Source organism: Idiotropiscis lumnitzeri, chromosome 3 (genome assembly GCF_059441095.1).
Source record: "Idiotropiscis lumnitzeri isolate Australia: NSW breed Sydney's pygmy pipehorse chromosome 3, RoL_Ilum_1.0, whole genome shotgun sequence".
Classification (NCBI taxonomy): Eukaryota; Metazoa; Chordata; class Actinopteri; order Syngnathiformes; family Syngnathidae; genus Idiotropiscis; species Idiotropiscis lumnitzeri.
The window spans coordinates 19,058,072-19,076,220 of record NC_142393.1 but is presented as its reverse complement, the minus strand read 5'-3'; the positions used below and the strand labels follow the sequence as shown (position 1 = coordinate 19,076,220).

General features: G+C 39.7%; 1 protein-coding gene across 7 annotated transcripts in view; it reads left to right on the top strand.

Moving 5' to 3' along the window:
* Positions 1-18,149, top strand: part of LOC148340228 (band 4.1-like protein 1) — a 41,564-nt gene that overhangs the window by 13,457 nt on the left and 9,958 nt on the right. For 2 of the 7 annotated variants that reach the window (XM_088290538.1, XM_088290543.1), the window contains exons 4-14: positions 7,966-8,070; positions 9,111-9,153; positions 10,789-10,864; positions 13,825-14,043; positions 14,126-14,213; positions 14,285-14,437; positions 15,025-15,122; positions 15,502-15,677; positions 16,207-16,454; positions 16,954-16,992; positions 17,797-17,826. In XM_088290538.1, coding sequence (XP_088146664.1) covers positions 7,966-8,070; positions 9,111-9,153; positions 10,789-10,864; positions 13,825-14,043; positions 14,126-14,213; positions 14,285-14,437; positions 15,025-15,122; positions 15,502-15,677; positions 16,207-16,454; positions 16,954-16,992; positions 17,797-17,826 — 1,275 coding nt within the window. Of the gene's footprint in view, positions 1-7,965; positions 8,071-9,110; positions 9,154-10,788; positions 10,865-13,824; positions 14,044-14,125; positions 14,214-14,284; positions 14,447-15,024; positions 15,123-15,501; positions 15,678-16,206; positions 16,455-16,953; positions 16,993-17,796; positions 17,827-18,149 lie in introns of all 7 variants that reach the window. The other 5 variants (XM_088290537.1, XM_088290542.1, XM_088290539.1 and 2 more) reach the window with 3 other exon arrangements.

Genomic DNA, 18,149 nt, shown 5'->3' with positions numbered 1-18,149 from the left:
TTGTAAGTTTGACTTTTAACAGCTTGGACCATACATTGTAATTTATAGCTTACAAAACATTTACCATTTACCAAATGAGACATTATACACCCTTAGACCATTTTGCATCAGTGTTGTAACTCGTTAGTTTGTAGTTATTTTTTTTTGTGTGTGCTCAACATTAAATTTACGTTGCATGACGACAACCAATATAGGAACTGTTTACCATGTAGAACAAAGCACAGTTGTTGGCTCATCAGCTGCATTGCAGTCTGTTGATTAGTTGACATTTAATTGTCCCTTCAGTCTAAGGGGAATGCGAGCCCCCTCTGAATGTGCCCCATTGTTTTCTTTTGTTTACCATGTCCATGTTGCTCTTCTTTGCTATATTTGTTGCTACTATATTGGATGGTGTGTTGTGCTACTCTCATGTCAAATTGCTAACAGATGTAACCATTCCGCATGCGCACCCTGCATCAGATCCGATTTACTTTGCCAAACTAAATGTACTGCTAGATTTGCAGTGCATACTGAGAGACATAAATAAGCACCATCACACTCTTTAAACACTAACCAACCGCTTGAAGACAAATTTTGGCATCTTTTCCCTCTGGTTCATTAAATACTCGATTTACGTCAAGTCATTCAGGTACAGTATGCTCCAGTCAGCTTTCGAGATTGGAGCTCATGGTGCTCATGTCTAGGATTTTTATTACGCTTTTTGCAGGTTATTTGTTCCACGACACCCTGCGATAGGAAAATTTTTGCAAAGCAGAGAATTTTTTTTTGTATTTACTAGTGCTATACATGACTAAGAGATGACTTGAATTGACCAGAACGTTTGTGGGAAAAAAAACAACTGAATTTTCCCATTCAGGTCAGAACAGGTCATAGATATGTCGCGTCATGGAGGAATGTTGAACGGCTTTCATTTGTTGGACTATGAAACATTGGCTCTCTCTCTGTATATTTGCATACAATTTTTTGTTAATTTCTTTTTTTTTTTTTTAATAGTTGCTACGCTGTGAAAAAGAACCTACAGAATCCAGCCCAAATATATAACGTAACAATTTGCAGCCACTTTAATTGTGTAAATTTTAATCCTATATTTTGGGCGAAGAATACCTGAACTAGAAATCTATAAAATACGTAAATTGAGTCAAGTTTACCTCACATTAGTGGTCACATTCGTATATTTACTGCAATATAATCACACAACATGTCAGCCTATCCGTTACACTAAATTTATTGGATATATTGTAGAGGTGTTTTTTTTTTTTGTAGTGCACATTTGATTATATTCTGTAGTTGTTTTATTTTAATAGGAATATTTTATGATTTGCTTTCTAGGCAATGCTTGTTACGGACACAAAATAGGTAATGTATCTACAAGTGAACCTTTATTTCAGAATTCCCTGCCTAAAATGTTTAGGTACATTTGACATGATTTTCATATTTACCACTTTATACACTTTATAGTGTTAGAGTGGGCAGAAAAGTTGCTAAATATAACAAAAAAGTTGCTAAGTGTGCAACACTTCAGACACAAGTTGAAGCTCTTGCTCGCAACCTTGCTTGTAGTGTTCACACGGGAGCACGAAAAAAGCACAACTTTAAAAATTAAAAGCATAACATGTTTTACGTTTTACTTTGACTTCACGGTCACTGTGAGGGCCGGTCAGAGACTGTAGGTGGGATGAATGTGGCCCTCGGGCCATACTTTGGCCAGGTCTGAAGTAAACACAGGTGGAAAGGCAATAAAAACGTGGCAATGGAGCTGCCCCCCTCCAACACACACACACACACAGCGGGATACAAATTCTATCCCTCATATTTATTTATTTATTCTTTTTTATATTGTCGTCCATGGATCACAAAGTAGCCGGCTAATTGCCTTGGTAGTGTGTCCAAGAAGCTTTTCACAGGGGGGATTTCAGTTAATTTTGTTCAAATGACCACCAAAAGATTGTAGATAAAACAGTCAGCAGCAATTTGGGAAAACTAAAAGCAGCTCATTAACAGAGAAGCTTCAGGTCAAGTTAACCCAACACAGGGCCTCTTTCTGGAATCATTCAAATACAGTACTCCCACCAATTTGGAGTCCATTATAATGAAAAGCAGACACTCTTTTTATGAGTCAACAATCTTTATTGTACAGCTAAAGCAATGTAAAAAATACCCGGAGGATTGAGGGTCTCAACGTTGCACCGTCCCATTGAGGCTTATAACATCAAGAGACAGGGATACTTCAAACTTAACAACAGACTCATTCTCTAAAGGGATTTTATTTTACAATTGTTTTACCATGCTACAAAAGTGCAAACTTATAATCAGATTAGGCTTTTATTTTTAAAGATTGTTAAATTGTAGGAATTGCAGCCGTCTAAAAATTTACACACGCTATAAATTGTTGTCACACTGTGCGAGAAAGAGAGAATTCTTCTACACTTGAACGGTCCTTGACTCAGCATACCACACTACATTGCATCTCGGCGAGAGAATGCAAGTGCCTTGGAACTAAATGTGACGGAGTCAGGAAACAAAGCACGAGCTGTCACTGTGGGGGGGGGGGGATACCGCTGCTCAGATAAGCAACTTTAACTTAACTGCTCAGCTTTTTGTAAATTGCAGAGATGGACTCTTTACCCAATTTTGCCGGTCGGTCCTCCATCGTCGACCTGGGCACCCTTCCGTCATCATCCCTCCGTAAAATAATTCTCCGTCTGCCCTCGTCCTTTTAAAGTGCTTCCATCCTTGCGTTTCACCAGTGCGTCCCAGCCAATACACAGAAAAGCATAACAAGAGTTAATTCTGCTCTAACTGTAAATATTTGAATTCTATAGCAGTGTTACTTGACCCAGTTTGGGACGATTAAAGGGACAGACGAAAACCCACTTTTGTCCTTCCTGAGTCCTTTAAAAAAAACAACTTCTTGTTCTCTGTCCTCTGTCCACAAAATAGGCATCCATCTGGGATGGAATGCCCGTCCCTGCATAGAATTTTCATCTTAAATAAGGAATAAGTAGCCCTACGCCTGTAATATCTGGACTACAAAACACACCTGATTAGCTAAATTTAGCCATTAAAATAAACATTTCTAAATACATTGGCCAAAGATGCTTTTTTTTCCCCTCAAAAAATGTCAAACTTTTTATTAAACAGTGACAACGCAGTAACATAATCTTTCTCTGTCTTTCCTTGTCACACGAGGAATCTTTACTAAAGCCTGTATCCCACTGAGAGATGACGGTTTGTGAAAGTTTGCGAAAGTACCGTTGTTGAGTATTCTTCGGGGTTCGTACAAGTTCGCAAACGTTCACAAAGAATTTCGGCAAACATTCGCAAACAGTTCCAAAGGTTTCAAACAGTTTTTATTGTCGTCAAGAAATTATGAACAATGAAAACACTTTCAATTTCTTGGTCAAGAAATTTTGAGCATTTAAAAGGAGCGGCGTTTTTAAAAGTGGGGACTGGACTCAATTACAGGTCGGCGTGAGGACAATGGAGGAAGCCTCGACAAATGCAGCACATTTGTCAACAATTAAAGATGGATCTTGCCTCATCCTCTCCCGTCTTATAATTAGCGAAAAGTGGTTTTTCTTACGTAACAATGAAAGATGGTCTTCTCGTCAAAACCAGTGGGAAGCCTAACTTTTTACTACCTTCTAGGCTGCCACGTCAGCACTTCGAAATATGGGCCCGCTGTTGCACGCACCTTTAATGCTGAGTGCAGGGTGTGTGAGGGCTTGTTTGAGCGCGGCGCTGGAACATGTTACGTTTGCGAGTCAAGCGACCAAATATGTGCATCACGCTTTGAGGCAAATATGGGGGAGAAAAAATGCTGATTAGTGTTGGTCGACTCGCAAAATGGAAGAGAGAAAATGCAAAACAAAAATATGAAGACAAACACCGGATGTTTTAACAGTTTTTGTTGAGCGTAATGGTAAGCCGTTCTGCATGGGCATTGTGAGAGCATTTCAAAGCTTCAAATCTTCAGTTCACTCCATGCTGAGGAGGGGATGGGACGGAGGCAATTTATGTATATGTGTAAAAATGATGACTCTCAGTCTCGGAGTGGTTGGCCACCCCTGCTGTACAATGAAAACATGGACGCCTGCTAGCAATTAAATGTGGATGAGAAAAAGAACAAATGTAAAAAGAATGGGATTTGAATTCAAGACGACCACCTCAATAGTAGACATGCATACATAAAGTGTGCTGGATTACAAGCCACACGGTTGATTTTTTTTCATAATTATTTTTAGAGAATTAAAGGATTTCAAGTGAGACTTATGGTTATCGAAAAATATGTTATGCATTTGGGAACAAAAAAAAAATCTTGCAATAATGCTAGGTTTTTATTGACTACACATGACAATTTGAAATTTTAGTAGAGATTTTCGAACTTTTGGCATCTAATTTCTTACTTGACTGATTCAATGAACTATTATTTATAAGTATTTGCTAATTATTTATTATTTAATCAGTATATGCTCCAAGTAGTTTCCCCCAAACGATAACGGAGCTGCGCCTGATATTACACCGAGTGCGGTCCAGTTTCTATTATCAAATTAGTTGGTGCGTTGCGGCAACGGCAACTCTGACCAAACAAGTTAGACTAGAATTGAAGAGGGTCCCATTTTTAGGCTGAGCGCACCAAAATCGAGCTATTTGAATGAGGACTCAGATGTGGTGTATGATGGCGTCCATTTAATTGCACCATTTAAATTCTCTCCAACAAGCGCAACATCCAGCGGAAGCAAACAAATTATAGATGGCGATATTTAAATAAAAACGCCATTGATGCAAAGAGGGGAGGTTGTTCCAGTAGGAACTGATCAGCTGAAAACAAGAGTAACAGTCCATCATGAATAAATCATGTTAGCAATGTAGCAGTCGAGGCTAAAAACAGCTTGTTTATGCGCACGTTCTCATAACGCACTTCTCATGCTTGCTCACATGGGTGAGCGTCGTTGCTTTAGTCAGACTTGAATTTGGAATTGAAGTGAGGCTACGTTCAAATCTTGCAGTTGAAGCCCCTACCTCATTCTTGTACGTTTCAAAAATAATATTCATTTTTTTCCCAAGCGCTATTATATCAGTGCGTTGTTTTCGCTGATGGCTCAACCGATTACAGAATTTCACCCTGTCTATGACATGCGCGCACTCATCCATCCTTTCACGTCTCCTGGCCCACGACACAAGAGGTATTTGCACTCTGACAGGAAATCCATACATTGCGTTTGACAGATGAAAACGCTGTTGTTTGACCAGGGAGTAAATAGAAAGTGAGCGTGAGCGAGGAGGAGGAAACCATAAAGAGATGCGGGATGGCAGAAGGGGGAGAGGCATATAAATTGGAAGTGAGTCTACAGTTCGGACACAATGAGGAATGCTGTGAATTCTCAACTGGAATGCCAGCCGTCAAGCGCAACGGACAAGAAGTCCTGAAAACGCAGAGAAGTCTAAGTCTACCATCTTTACTTCTTCCTACTCCCGTTGAACATATGAAACGTTTTGAACTCAGATATGTATTGATTTATTATTTTTATTTTATATTTTTATTTCTCATTGTTTTACTTCTAATGTCTAATGATGTGTTTTAAGATATACTATGTGTTCAGTCAATAAAAAAAAAAATGTTTAACTGATAAACAAGATATTGATTGCGCCACATAATAAAAGCAGCGATTCCATTACCTTTGTGCTGCCTTCAACCTTCCACAGGAACTATTTGTTTTTGTTGTTTGTCAATCACGCATGAATTTCACAATAAAATGTATTTCAATCTCAACCTTTTGAGCCAAATTCTCACCCGTGCTCTACTTTGGATGAAGAAAACTTTGGCTGAACTTAATAGTCGGTTCAACTCACAAAATGCTAAAGGGTCATTTTCTCACTTCTCATGGTTAACCACGCATCACCATAAGTCTTTCATGCTGTTTTGGATGTCCCTTCTTTGTCGGGTGGATTTTGTGGCTGAAATATGTGGAACACACACACAAAAACCCCCACAAAAAACAAAAAAAAAAACTGTTTACTTCAAATCAGTTTATTATCGGCCACTTTGTAGACATGAGCCAATTGACATGAGTGTCCACAATTATTTCACTTTTATGATTATTAATATTTATTAATATTATGTTCAAGCCAGGTGAATAAAAACAAAAGGCCAATTCTCTATGTTGAGCTCTGACTTTAGAAACACAGAGCAGACCAGATGACCAGTCTGGATATTTCAGACTATTAGATCTCAAATGTATTTTGGGCTTAAATCATTTTTACTTTACATCCTAACAGTAGAATTCTGAGAGACAGGGAGACAGTGTGGAGATATACATACACACACATAACCTTATCTATATTAACACCTTTAGATACGATAATACGATGTCAAGGGTGCTGTGCATTTCTTTTGCCGTTCTGTCCTGCGGGTTGTCAACAGGATGTTAAAATCACCAACAATGATTATGCAGTCATATTCAATACAGATTATAGACAACAGTTTTTTGAAACCATTCAAAAAGTCTGCTCCGTATTTAGATGGCCTGTAAACATTTAGCAATATGCTCGGAGGAAGGGATTTCAGATGAACAGCCACATATTCACAAGTAGAAAAAATACTGGAACAAAAGGCACTTAGAAGTAGCGTATGTTTTCTTTTTTGCAAAAAAAAAAAAAAAGATCCATGTTTAGTGGGACACTGCTGATCCACTACTGTTACCATGGTGACTTTGTATCCTCCTAGTTTAGTGGTCTTTAATATTGGTGGACCAGCCAGGGCCCCTCTAATGCGTTAGCACGTTTTTGGTGTTGGATGATCTGGCATTTTAATAATAATAATAATAATAATAATTTGCCCTTTATTAGTCCCACAATGGGGAAATTCGAGATTCGAACCCAGGCCTCCTGGGGAGACTGGGTCCTGAACGCAGCACCTTAGACCACTCGGCCATCCTGGCAGCCAACGAGGATATTAAACATCAATTGAATGATTTTGATCTCCTATTGATGTAGAATTGATATTAGATGCCCACTGGGTTATTTTTCCTCTAATTGAATGTAATTGTTTTTCCATCCAGTTTTTATTACAGTTATGGGTGTGAGTGCATATTTTGGACTTTTATTTTGGACTGATTTTTCGTATTAACTAATGACAAAGAGAATCAAAAGTAATTATCACAGTAATGCGCATCTGTCTATTTCGAGTCAGTCAATAGCACTTTAATGCTCATTAACAGCTCCTTGAATAGATGTCAAATTGTTACTTCACAACAATGATAACAATTTAAAAAAAACTTCTGTGTGAAACCAAGAGCAATAAATTACAATTCTTCTTCTTCACTACTGCTGTGATTTAAAAAAAAAAAAAAAAAGGCTTGGCTTCCTTTTCGTTATGTTTTCTGCTTTAGTCTTTTCGTACCAAAGCAAACTGGATGTAGTGGGAAGGGGCAGAAGGGACCTATTACTTCTGTTTCTATGGTAACAGCTGCTTGGTTGCTTTGTCGCCATAGGAGCTGGATTGCCCAAGGAGATGCGTGTGTGAGCGTGCATTGTGCATGTGTGTGCGTGTAACCAAAGTGCATGCTTGTTTTCATCCCAACGGGCTGCATTAGTGAAATGGGTGGTCTGTTGTTAAGCTACTGAGGTGTGTGTGGACGCGCCCAGCATCAGCCCTCCCACTCAACAGGGGGCAGTCTTTGCTTGGGACGTCATGACATTACGCATTGGTTCGTGCCCCTTCGTGTTGTGAAATGTCAACGATGACTGATGAAATTAGTACATAACAGTCTTTAAATTAAGATGTTGACAAATAACCATTTGACAAATTAGGGATGGCCATATAATTTTATGGGTGGCATATATTTGATCTTGTTCGACACTTGCATCTGCATTGCGTCACCTACCCACTCACTGTGTATTGTTTATTTATAGCTATGTGATTGTTGGTGTGTGCGTGTGTGTGTGTGTGTGTGTGTTTGACAGAAATTTGCCAAGGGCCAAACACTGCTGGACATGGTGTGTGGCCATCTGAACCTGCTGGAGAGGGACTACTTCGGCTTGACGTTTCACGACCCCGACAATGCCAAGGTCTCCATAACACATTCACACATTTTTTTTTAGAAACATTTGTGATGACTTGTTCCAATTCCGGCTGCCCACGTGCGATCCATCCTCGGAAGTCTCGATCAGCCTGTTTTAGTCCCTTCAACACACTTGATTCAAATGATCCGAATCGTTATTAGGCTCCTCCAACGCCTGCTGATGATCATTTGAATCAGGTGTGTTGAATAGTGACATTGATTTGAAAAAATTCCACCTGGCTGATCACGGTATGTTTCTCATTAATTCCGATGTCCAGTTGCTTGCTTGCCTTGCGTCTGTCTGTTCCCAATCAGTTTCGAGATATTGACAAAATAAATCTGTTCAAGAAATTTACAGTTTTAGTCCATTCGTTCGTCTGGATTTTTTTCTGTCTGGAAATTGCGTAGAATGAACTGAGGTTTGGAACGCTTTGCATTGGTGTTTTTTTTTTTTTAATTACGTTATTATTGTTTTTCTTTTGTATACCAACGTTCAAAGCGCTAAATTCAATAAGTACAGCTAAACATGGCACCGAGTGCACCTGCATTTTTGTCACTTGATGCTTAAAGCCTTTTAATCAATGCCTGCCAGCTTGAAGGTGTACAGTTCGGCATACCACTATGGACTGTCATACAAAACCGCTTGTTGTTTGGTCGCCTCTCTTTTTTTTTTGTCGCCTTGATTCATGTACAGAGATCTGCAAGTGGATTATTAGAACAAGATCAATAGCCAGATTCACGCTGTTCATGTAAACCTTCAATCAAGATGTCTGTCCTGATGAACAACCGACTGCAAAACGTGTTGGCATCAGACATAAAATAGGATTATGGCGACTCGCTGGTGACATTAAACAGAAGGCCCTGCATTTGATTAGCCTTCATTGCCCCAATGTTTATGTTTTATGTCATTTGTGGAGGCCATGTTGTGCTCTTCAACTAAGGGAGGCATAAGCAGTCTGGAAGGAACTCGTGAAAATATGGCTGTGAAGAATTTTGATGAGGTCAAATCTCTCAAAAAGACATTGTCTCTTTTTTCATCTTTAATAGCATTGGTTGGATCCTTCCAAGGAGATTAAAAAGCAAATTCGGGGTAAGTGCACGAGACAGACTGTATGCACTCATACTATCTACGTGTGCGTGTGTGTGTGCATGGGGGTGTGTGTGTTTATGCAACTGATTATTGAACCAGACAGCATGCTTGCAGCAGGTCACGAAAGGATTTTTCACAACTATCTGACTTGGGCTTCATTATCAGACTTCACAGACTTACCTGGCAAAGACAACACAGGACTTAGAGGAAGATGAGCGGTGCCAGGGTCAATTCATTTAAGTGGAGGTGAACAGATAGCTTAGCATGCAAGATAGAGTTTTTACCAAGTAGTAAAGTTGTGTTTTTTTTTTTATTAGGGGTAGACTGTAGAATGGGGATGCTTGTAAATGTTCTGAACTGTTTCTATGCCACTTTTTATGTTCCATGCGCGGAGGAAGTGTGCGCCAGTGGAGGACTGTGTAGATCAAGGGTCTGCAACCATTTTGAAACTGAAAACTAACTTCAATGAATGTGAATGAAATCACAAATTTGTTCATGTGACTTTTCTTTATATGTTATTGATAAAAATTAATGGAATTCATCACTGTGATGACCAGGGCTGTCACTATTGAATTATTTTTTTAGCCGATTATTCTATCAATTATTGAATTAATGGAATAATTGGACAACTGATACATTTTCCATTGAAATGTAACACAAAATATATTTTTTTCAGATTACTTTTTATTGACTGATGCCAGGATGGCCGAGTGGCTGCCAGGATGGCCGAGTGGTCTAAGGCGCCGCGTTTCGGTCCCAGTCTCCCCAGGAGGCCTGGGTTCGAATCTCGAATTTATTTTTTTTTATTATTAAAAAAAAAAGGCTGCCAGGATGGCCGAGTGGTCGAAGGCGCCGCGTTCAGGACCCGGACTCCCCAGGAGGCCTGGGTTCGAATCTTGGCTGCCAGGATGGCCGAGTGGTCTAAGGCGCCGCGTTCAGGACCCAGTCTCCCCAGGAGGCCTGGGTTCGAATCTCGAATTTCCCCATTGTGGGACTAATAAAGGGAATATTATTATTATTATTATTATTTTTTTTTAATTATTATTAATTAAGCACTGTTCAGTTACTGGTTTGGTCCATACCATGCCAGAACATAGGGAAAAACCTTCATCATTGTTTTAAGTGGCTCTAAATGATTAATCGATTACCAAAATGGTTGCCAATTAATTTAATAATCAAAATTATTTTGATGCCTCTAGTCACTAGAGTGTAGTGACACTAATCATGTTAAAGATTTCTGCGCACTAATTATCAACAATGATTTAATGAGGCGGAAAACCGATGAACATCAGTAGCCAACACTTAATTTCTATAAACGTCTGCAAGTGTTGAAATTCAAATTATAACGTCAAACACATTCCTAGAATATCACACTGTTACATCACTGCTGTGTTATTTATAAAACAGGTCCACCATGTTGGTGACCTTTGGCCTAGTGAGTATTTATTTAGATTTCTACTTTGCCATGACATCCTACATATACAGTACCTAAATTACTGTACAGGCACGCTGCAGATTTCAGCAAAACCCAGTGGGAAAGGCAATTTGCTCAAAAGTTAGCCATGCAATATTTTTTGCATTAAGAGTCTTTGTTGGACATGTGCTTAACTGTGAATGTTGCTAATCCGTTTATAGTTGGCTCCTGGATTTTAGGATTCTCTGTCAAATTCTACCCCCCAGACCCGTCAGTACTCATTGAAGACATCACCAGGTTGGTCTAAATTCTAAAGCAAGTCTTTTACTGTATGTCTTGGTCCATCAACAACAGTCGTGTAGGACTGTTGAATAATACAGCTTGGACAGGGTATGGAGAGAATGACACATCTCAAAATGTGGGACCACATCTAATGAAAAATATTACAGTAAATTCAAAACATAGATAAACAAAGCTAATTGTTCAATTTGTTACAGTTTCTCCAGAAGCCAATTCTCGCCTGATGCGGCAAATCAAATGCACGATCGAGCCAAAGCTTGATTGAGACATGACCTCGTTTGGTCTTGAAACTTGTGGAAATATTATTATATTCCTCTGCAGATGCACAATAGCATTTGTGGATGAATTTCGCATTCCTCTTTAACATTTCTTCATGTGTGTGTGTGTGTGTCTGGCAGGTGTATGCCACACATTGAATATACAGTCCAGTTGAAGAGTTTTGCACAAATCTAAAAACATCGAAGGTCGGAAGGCTAAAAATCAGATCAGCCTGTCTCTGGTTATAAATCATCAAGGCCCCAATAAGAACAACTTTTTGGAATAAAATCCTCAAGACTAAATTCCACAATCTATTGACATAACTAAAAAGCGGCACATTTGACAGCAATGTTTTATTTATTTTTTTTTCAATTTCAGGATTGAATCAAAACGGCAAACAAGGCATAAAATATCCGAATAATTTGCAAAAATAGATGAACGGCTGAGTGGTTATTTAAAAAGAGAATATGTGAAACGTTTGTGCAAAGCTCAAACACCATGCTGCTTGAATTACTATGTTTACAGAAGATATTTTTTCCATGGGACCCAGTGAGCCCACTGGTTATTTGAACACGCAGGGAACCTCACTGGAGTTGGTTTCAATCGCAAAGCAATTGTCGGTTGTAACTTTTGGCATCACTTATGACCTTTTTCTCCTCATCTGAACGTATTCTAGTGTCCAAGACAATCAGTATGGATAACTGTGAAATTGTTTCTGGACAGATATTTTGTTAAATACTTGAAGGACTAAGCCACACACTGGCTGTTTTGTTGTGTGACAGATAAGTGATGTAAAATTCTTCAGTTAAACTTACTGTAAAAATAAAAGTAAAAAAAAAAATATCCCTCCAGAATAATCTCAAATAAAATCCTGATTTGTGTGTTTGGGCAGGATTTTAACGCCACAGAATATGCTCCAAAACTAATTCAGTGTTCCGGATGTTGCATATAAGAACAAAATAATTTTGACTTGAAACATGCATGCACTGTAAAAAATGGGGAGTGATATTTAACGTGAAAAAAACTGCAACAGTTTTTTCACTCAGATATTCTGAGAAAATCAACAAAAAAAGTTATTGAGTACATTTATCCAGTTTATGAATTAAAAAAAAGCCACTCAAAGGAAGTTAGCTTTTACTTTTTCACACAGCCCATTGCATACACAAGGTTACTCAATGTGATGGAGGATAGAACCAACACCTCCAGATATGGAGCACTTCACACCTGAGGTATAGCTCTGTGCCTGAGGGTGAGTATATTGCTGATATCTCCAAATGGAGGCCAAAAAGACCATTGCTTTGGCGGAAGGATTCCGAGGTTGCAACCTGACACCTAGAATATACTGATGTCCAGTAGCAGTGGCATGGCATACGTGTAGTGTCGCCCAACCTTGAGGTTATGAGCTCGATCATTCACCACATTGAGTTCCCCTTTGTATGAAATGTGCTGTGTAAAAATTAAATAAATATATAAATAATTTCTTCAACCCTTGAGTGACTTTTTGAATTTAAAATTTATTTTAAAAACTCTTCTTGTAAAATTTACTTGGAATTTCTGAGTGAAAAAAAAACATTTTCTAGTAAATATCACTCCTCATTTTTTTTACATGGATGAGGATTGGAAAATAACACGCTATTTTGTGTTATTAATGCAGCTATCAATATATTAATAATCAGTAAAACAGGGCCAATTTAAATGCGAACATTTAGGACTTTCATTGGTAGACTTTCAGGAAACCTCCCGTACACATTAAAATGACCAAATACTAATATACTCTTATTTTGATGTAATGTCAATTCATTTAAACAAACAACACAAACAAAACAAAAAAAGTCACATATAATCATGAATCAAACATTGCCAATACCAGAAACAGCCAATGGTATTAAATTACCATTTCACATTTTTATTTTTTTGAAAAGTGTAAAAATAAGTTCGCCTCTGTATGTAATAAAATAATATTACTTGTTCTTTGATGCGTGACAGACCTATGACTTTTATGAGAGAGAGGTGGGCTAGCAAGACATTATTCAAATTTCTGTCTGCAAGCGATAACGTCTTTATAAAATTATTTTTTACATGCAATAGACATCTAATTAAATGTGTAACTCATATTGCGCTGAGCAGCCTGGACAAAGAACTGTTCTGATTTGTTCTTATCTTTTTTTCTTTTTCAGTTTTTTGTTTCCCTTATTTTTTCTTTTCTGTTCTTTTTAGTTATTTTCTCTATTTTTGTCTGCATAGTAATGTAGGATTTTTGGCACATTAGGTAAAAAAAGAAAAAACAAAACAAATGAAAAATAAATTTTGACATTTATTTTTTGGCCTGTCGGGACAGTTTTTATTTCTGGATGTACTGTGTGTGTTATGAATCGCTGCCCTCTCTGAACCTAAACAAACATAAAGAAAAAAATATATATGTAAAAAGTTATATGGTTAGTGTTATCACACTTTCCTTATTTGCCTTATTTTTTTGGTGGAATTACAAGTCCCAAAAATTTAATTTTATTGAGTTATTAAAAAATTTATCGGTTGAGCTAAAGTCTCACAAGATGTGCAAAAGTCTATCGAGGTTTGCTACAATGGCAGCATTGGATGTCTTGGCACTGCCTGTCTGAAACTCTAGTCATGTAGTTAGGCCCAAAAACAAAAAGACGGAATGCTAAACCTATCAGTTCTCCGTATGTTTTACTCGACAGGTACTACCTGTGCCTGCAGTTGAGGGATGACATCCTGTCCGGCCGTCTGCCCTGTTCTTTTGTAACGCATGCCCTCTTGGGCTCGTACACTGTTCAAGCTGAACTGGGCGACTATGAGCCTGAAGAACACGGGCCGGATTATGTGGCTGACTTTCGCTTTGCCCCGAATCAGACGAGGGAGCTGGAGGAAAGGGTGATGGAGCTGCATCGTAACTATAGGTTGGCACACACATTCACCAAATTTCCAATGATGCTTTGTGAGGTCTGGCCGATTCAATGAATTGTGATTATCCCACCGTAGAGGAATGAGTCCAGCAGAGGCAGAAGTGAATTTTCTAGAAAATGCCAAGAAGCTTTCAATGTATGGAGTGGACCTACATCACGCTAAGGTACAGAGACAAACCATGACGTCTGTACAGAGTAGCTACATACTCCTAAACTAGTTACCGTTGGTTTTTAGGATTCCGAGGGAATTGACATTATGCTTGGTGTGAGTGCCAATGGTCTGCTCATTTACCGAGACCGTCTAAGGATCAATCGCTTCGCCTGGCCAAAGATCCTCAAGATCTCCTACAAGCGGAGCAACTTCTACATCAAGATCCGTCCGGGAGAGGTAGATTGTGTGCGTGGCGTTTTGCAGGATGCTAAATTTTGCAAATGTTGTCCAACGATACTAAATAGAGAATAGCAAACCCAAAGCAAGTGGAAGGAGGCGCACTAGTTCATTTAATGGCTTCACTGTTGGCAGCACGGTGCAATAGTCGGCCTCACAGTTGTTCCTTCCTTGCTTGCTTGAACGCAGATTTCTTTCTATCTTCCTAGTGAATACCAAAGCCATCTTGTGAACTTTCTTCCTCTCTATCCTCAAGTCAGTGGGAGTAAGCGTTGCGTTTTTTAAAAGACATCTGTCGATGTGTTTGAGGACCTGTGATATTGCTAATAACCTATTGATTGGACAGATGCTACTTCAGTGCACATCACTGAACATCTGATGGAGTGAGTGTTTATTTATAGGTCGGCTGGATTTGTACCGTACGTGTCACCAAAGAAAATGTCTGAGGGAAAAGAAAAGATATTGATTGGAGTAACCACAGCTCACCCTCACACTGTCCCTTCATCTTTCCCTGCACTGGCTCCTCTTACCCTCCCTTTCTTTTCTCACCCTCCACCATCCATCACTCCTTCTCCCTCACGGCTCAGTATGAACAGTTTGAGAGCACCATTGGCTTCAAGTTGCCCAACCATCGGGCCTCGAAGCGCCTGTGGAAGGTTTGCATTGAGCACCACACCTTCTTCAGGTAGGACTTGGTTACTCTCCTATTCTGCACTGATGCACGGCACAGTACAACCACTCGGGATTTGCCTGTTCATTGATTAAGAATCCTGCTGATTGTGTGGAATTGATTGTTGATTATGTCTTGAAGCAACTGAGGTAAAAAATAGATTGCACCTTGGCTGCAGCGAGCGGAGGTGCTGTTGATTCAGTGTCAAAGCATACTTGCTGCCTCTGTTCTTTAACGGACACTGCTATTTTTTCAATTGGCTCCAACGAAGACTCATCTTGGCAGTATGGATTAGGGAGCTAATTTTATCCTCTGTAATCCAGGACAAAATGACTAAGAATCACTTCTTTATTCTCTAAAAAATTCTAACATGTTCCATGAACTGCTTTTACAGGTTGGTATCTCCGGAGCCACCTCCAAAGGGATTCCTGGTGATTGGCTCCAAGTTCCGCTACAGTGGTCGAACTCAAGCCCAAACCAGACAGGCCAGTGCTCTGATTGACAGGCCTGCTCCTCTCTTTGACCGCTCGATTAGCAAGAGATACCTGCTGTCCCGAAGTATTGATGGCGGTAAGAGCTCAAGTTAGTCTTCAATTGCTCCTGTGTGTACCCATGTTATGAAGGAAGGAGTCTTTTTTGGAAAGGCTTCATCCCGACTGGTGAATAGGGTTAAAAGTTGTAGACGGCTTTGCTCTAGCTCTTGTACTGGCATTTTCGATTGTGATTCCATCATTTAAAGTGTACCTTTGAGGACAAAAAGATGTGGCTTATCCAGAAAAACTGCATCTGAACCCATTTTGGTTACAATTGTTGTATTAAAGCAAGATGTTAATAGCGGAAACCATTGTAGCTAACGTGCACAGTCATGCTTGCCCAGAAACAAAGCCATAATGTAGCGGTGCTGTTCCTTCAACTACAATGTACGTTACACCAACGAGAAAGGTCATTTGTGACAAAGTAAAAAACTTGGAGCCAATTTTAATCAAATAGACCAACCAACCATCTTTTTCCTGCTCACATCCAATGGATTTTGTAAAGTGTATTTATGTGTCTTAATAAACCTAAATACTGCACTTTCCCTCCACTGGCACCAAACCAGCATCAGCTTTAGGTAACAGTATGGACCAGTTGTCCCAGCGAAGCTTGAGTGAACGAACACAGTTCATGTCCAGGGAAGACCTGGACCAAGAAGGCAGCCTGGACCTTGACCATGATCACTACCACTATCCGGACCAGGACCAAGACCAGGACCATGACACAGATCAGGAGGACTTAGAGCTGCACCAAGGTCCAGAGCACATTCGTGGCATGAGCATCTCAACATGCAGCAAAACTTTGGAGCTCAAGGTACGGGTAAAGAGGCAATGCTAACATTTGCTCTCTTGCATGAATGACTGCTAACGAAAACAATACAATAGTTTGGGTCTTGTACTACAAACATCCCAAATGCCCTGTGAATGACTGCCGACCTGTTCAGGGTGTAGTGCGCCTTTCGCCCGTAGTCAGCTGGGATAGGCTCCAGCACCCTCCCGCGACCCTGTACAGGATAAGCGGTGTGGATAATGACATGACATCCAAAATGATAAAATCCATGAAACCATTTCTCCTCTTCTGCTTCCTTTGCATGGGACACTGGTATTCACCATCTTTATTTTCCCAGTCGTTTTACCTAATCTTATCCGTTTTCAGCTGCTTCTTTACGAGACCCTTCGCATGCTCCTTGTTTTAAGCGCTTCAACAAATATACTCTCGTCGCCCTGCTCTAATGTCATCATCCCTTCTCGCTAACTACACCTTTTGCTCTTTTCTGACCTTTTGTCCCCCTCTGGCTTGTCTTGCCCTGAAGGCCGAGGATGCAGCCTCGCCTGTAGACTCGAAACCAGAGGTATTTTGGCCACTTGTGTGTGCGTGTGGTTGTGGTTGTTGTTGGTCTAGCACCGCACCTCGTGTCTGCACCCTGTGTCCTTTTATGATTGTTTTTCCTGAAAGGATTGTTGTTTCTATTCAGCTGGCGATTTTCCAGAATTCCAATGCTCATAATTTGTGGCGACACCATGAGTTGTTAACAGATGAATAGACAGAAAATGAAGAAGGAAAACCTGTCGGCAAATAGTTGTGTTATGTTCAATTCCAATTCTCTCCGTAAATACAATACTGAGAATCACTGCTGTGGAGAACAGGTGCACACATTTGCTTATTTTAAAGGGAGCTATTATTAATTTTCAAAATGATTATTATATTACATTACAAACAGATGCTTCTCAATCACTGCTGATTAGCCAGTGTCCCCCCCCCCCCAAGTGGACTAATCTCCTGACGCTCCACTCTCCAACAGCCAAGTGTTAAAAATCACAATTTTTTAATCATCAACATGTATTTTAATTGGTACCCTCTCCACAAGATACACTTACTCAAAAGGCCTTATGCAGTCGGTTCGTAATGAGTTATTACACGGCATTAAGGGACAGTAGACCGCGCTGCTCGTGTAGAGTCTGGAAATCAGTACATTAATATTCAAATGGCCAATGTTGAAAAAGATTGTTTGATGACAGTGTGAGTGTTTGTCTGTTTGTCTTCTTTTTTTTGCCCACGCTTTTACATCTTTGCATGCAAATTAACCAAACTAATGAAATAAAAATCACACCATCATTTGCCTCATCTCACTTGGCTCGCTCCCCACTTGGACAAGGATCTGGCCGCGGCTCGGCCCAAGCAGGAGGTATTTGCCTATCTTCTCTACTTTGGCATCCATCAATTATTGTCCTGCAAGAACATATCATGAAAATTGTTTGGTTTGATTTCAGTGTGCCGCATTCTATTGTACAATGTGTCAAATAGCTTATTTTGCGGGTGCAACTGACTCTGTCGATCAGTGTCTTTATCAGAAAATATATATCTATATCTCCATAGTCTGGGATTGAATTCAAATCCTCCAAGATGGTGGTGTTCACCACCACAGAGTAGTGTGCATCATACTACCTCTTTGGGAGTATAAAAACTGGAGTGGACTGCCAACACTCCTAACCTAAGCCCAAGTGAGCA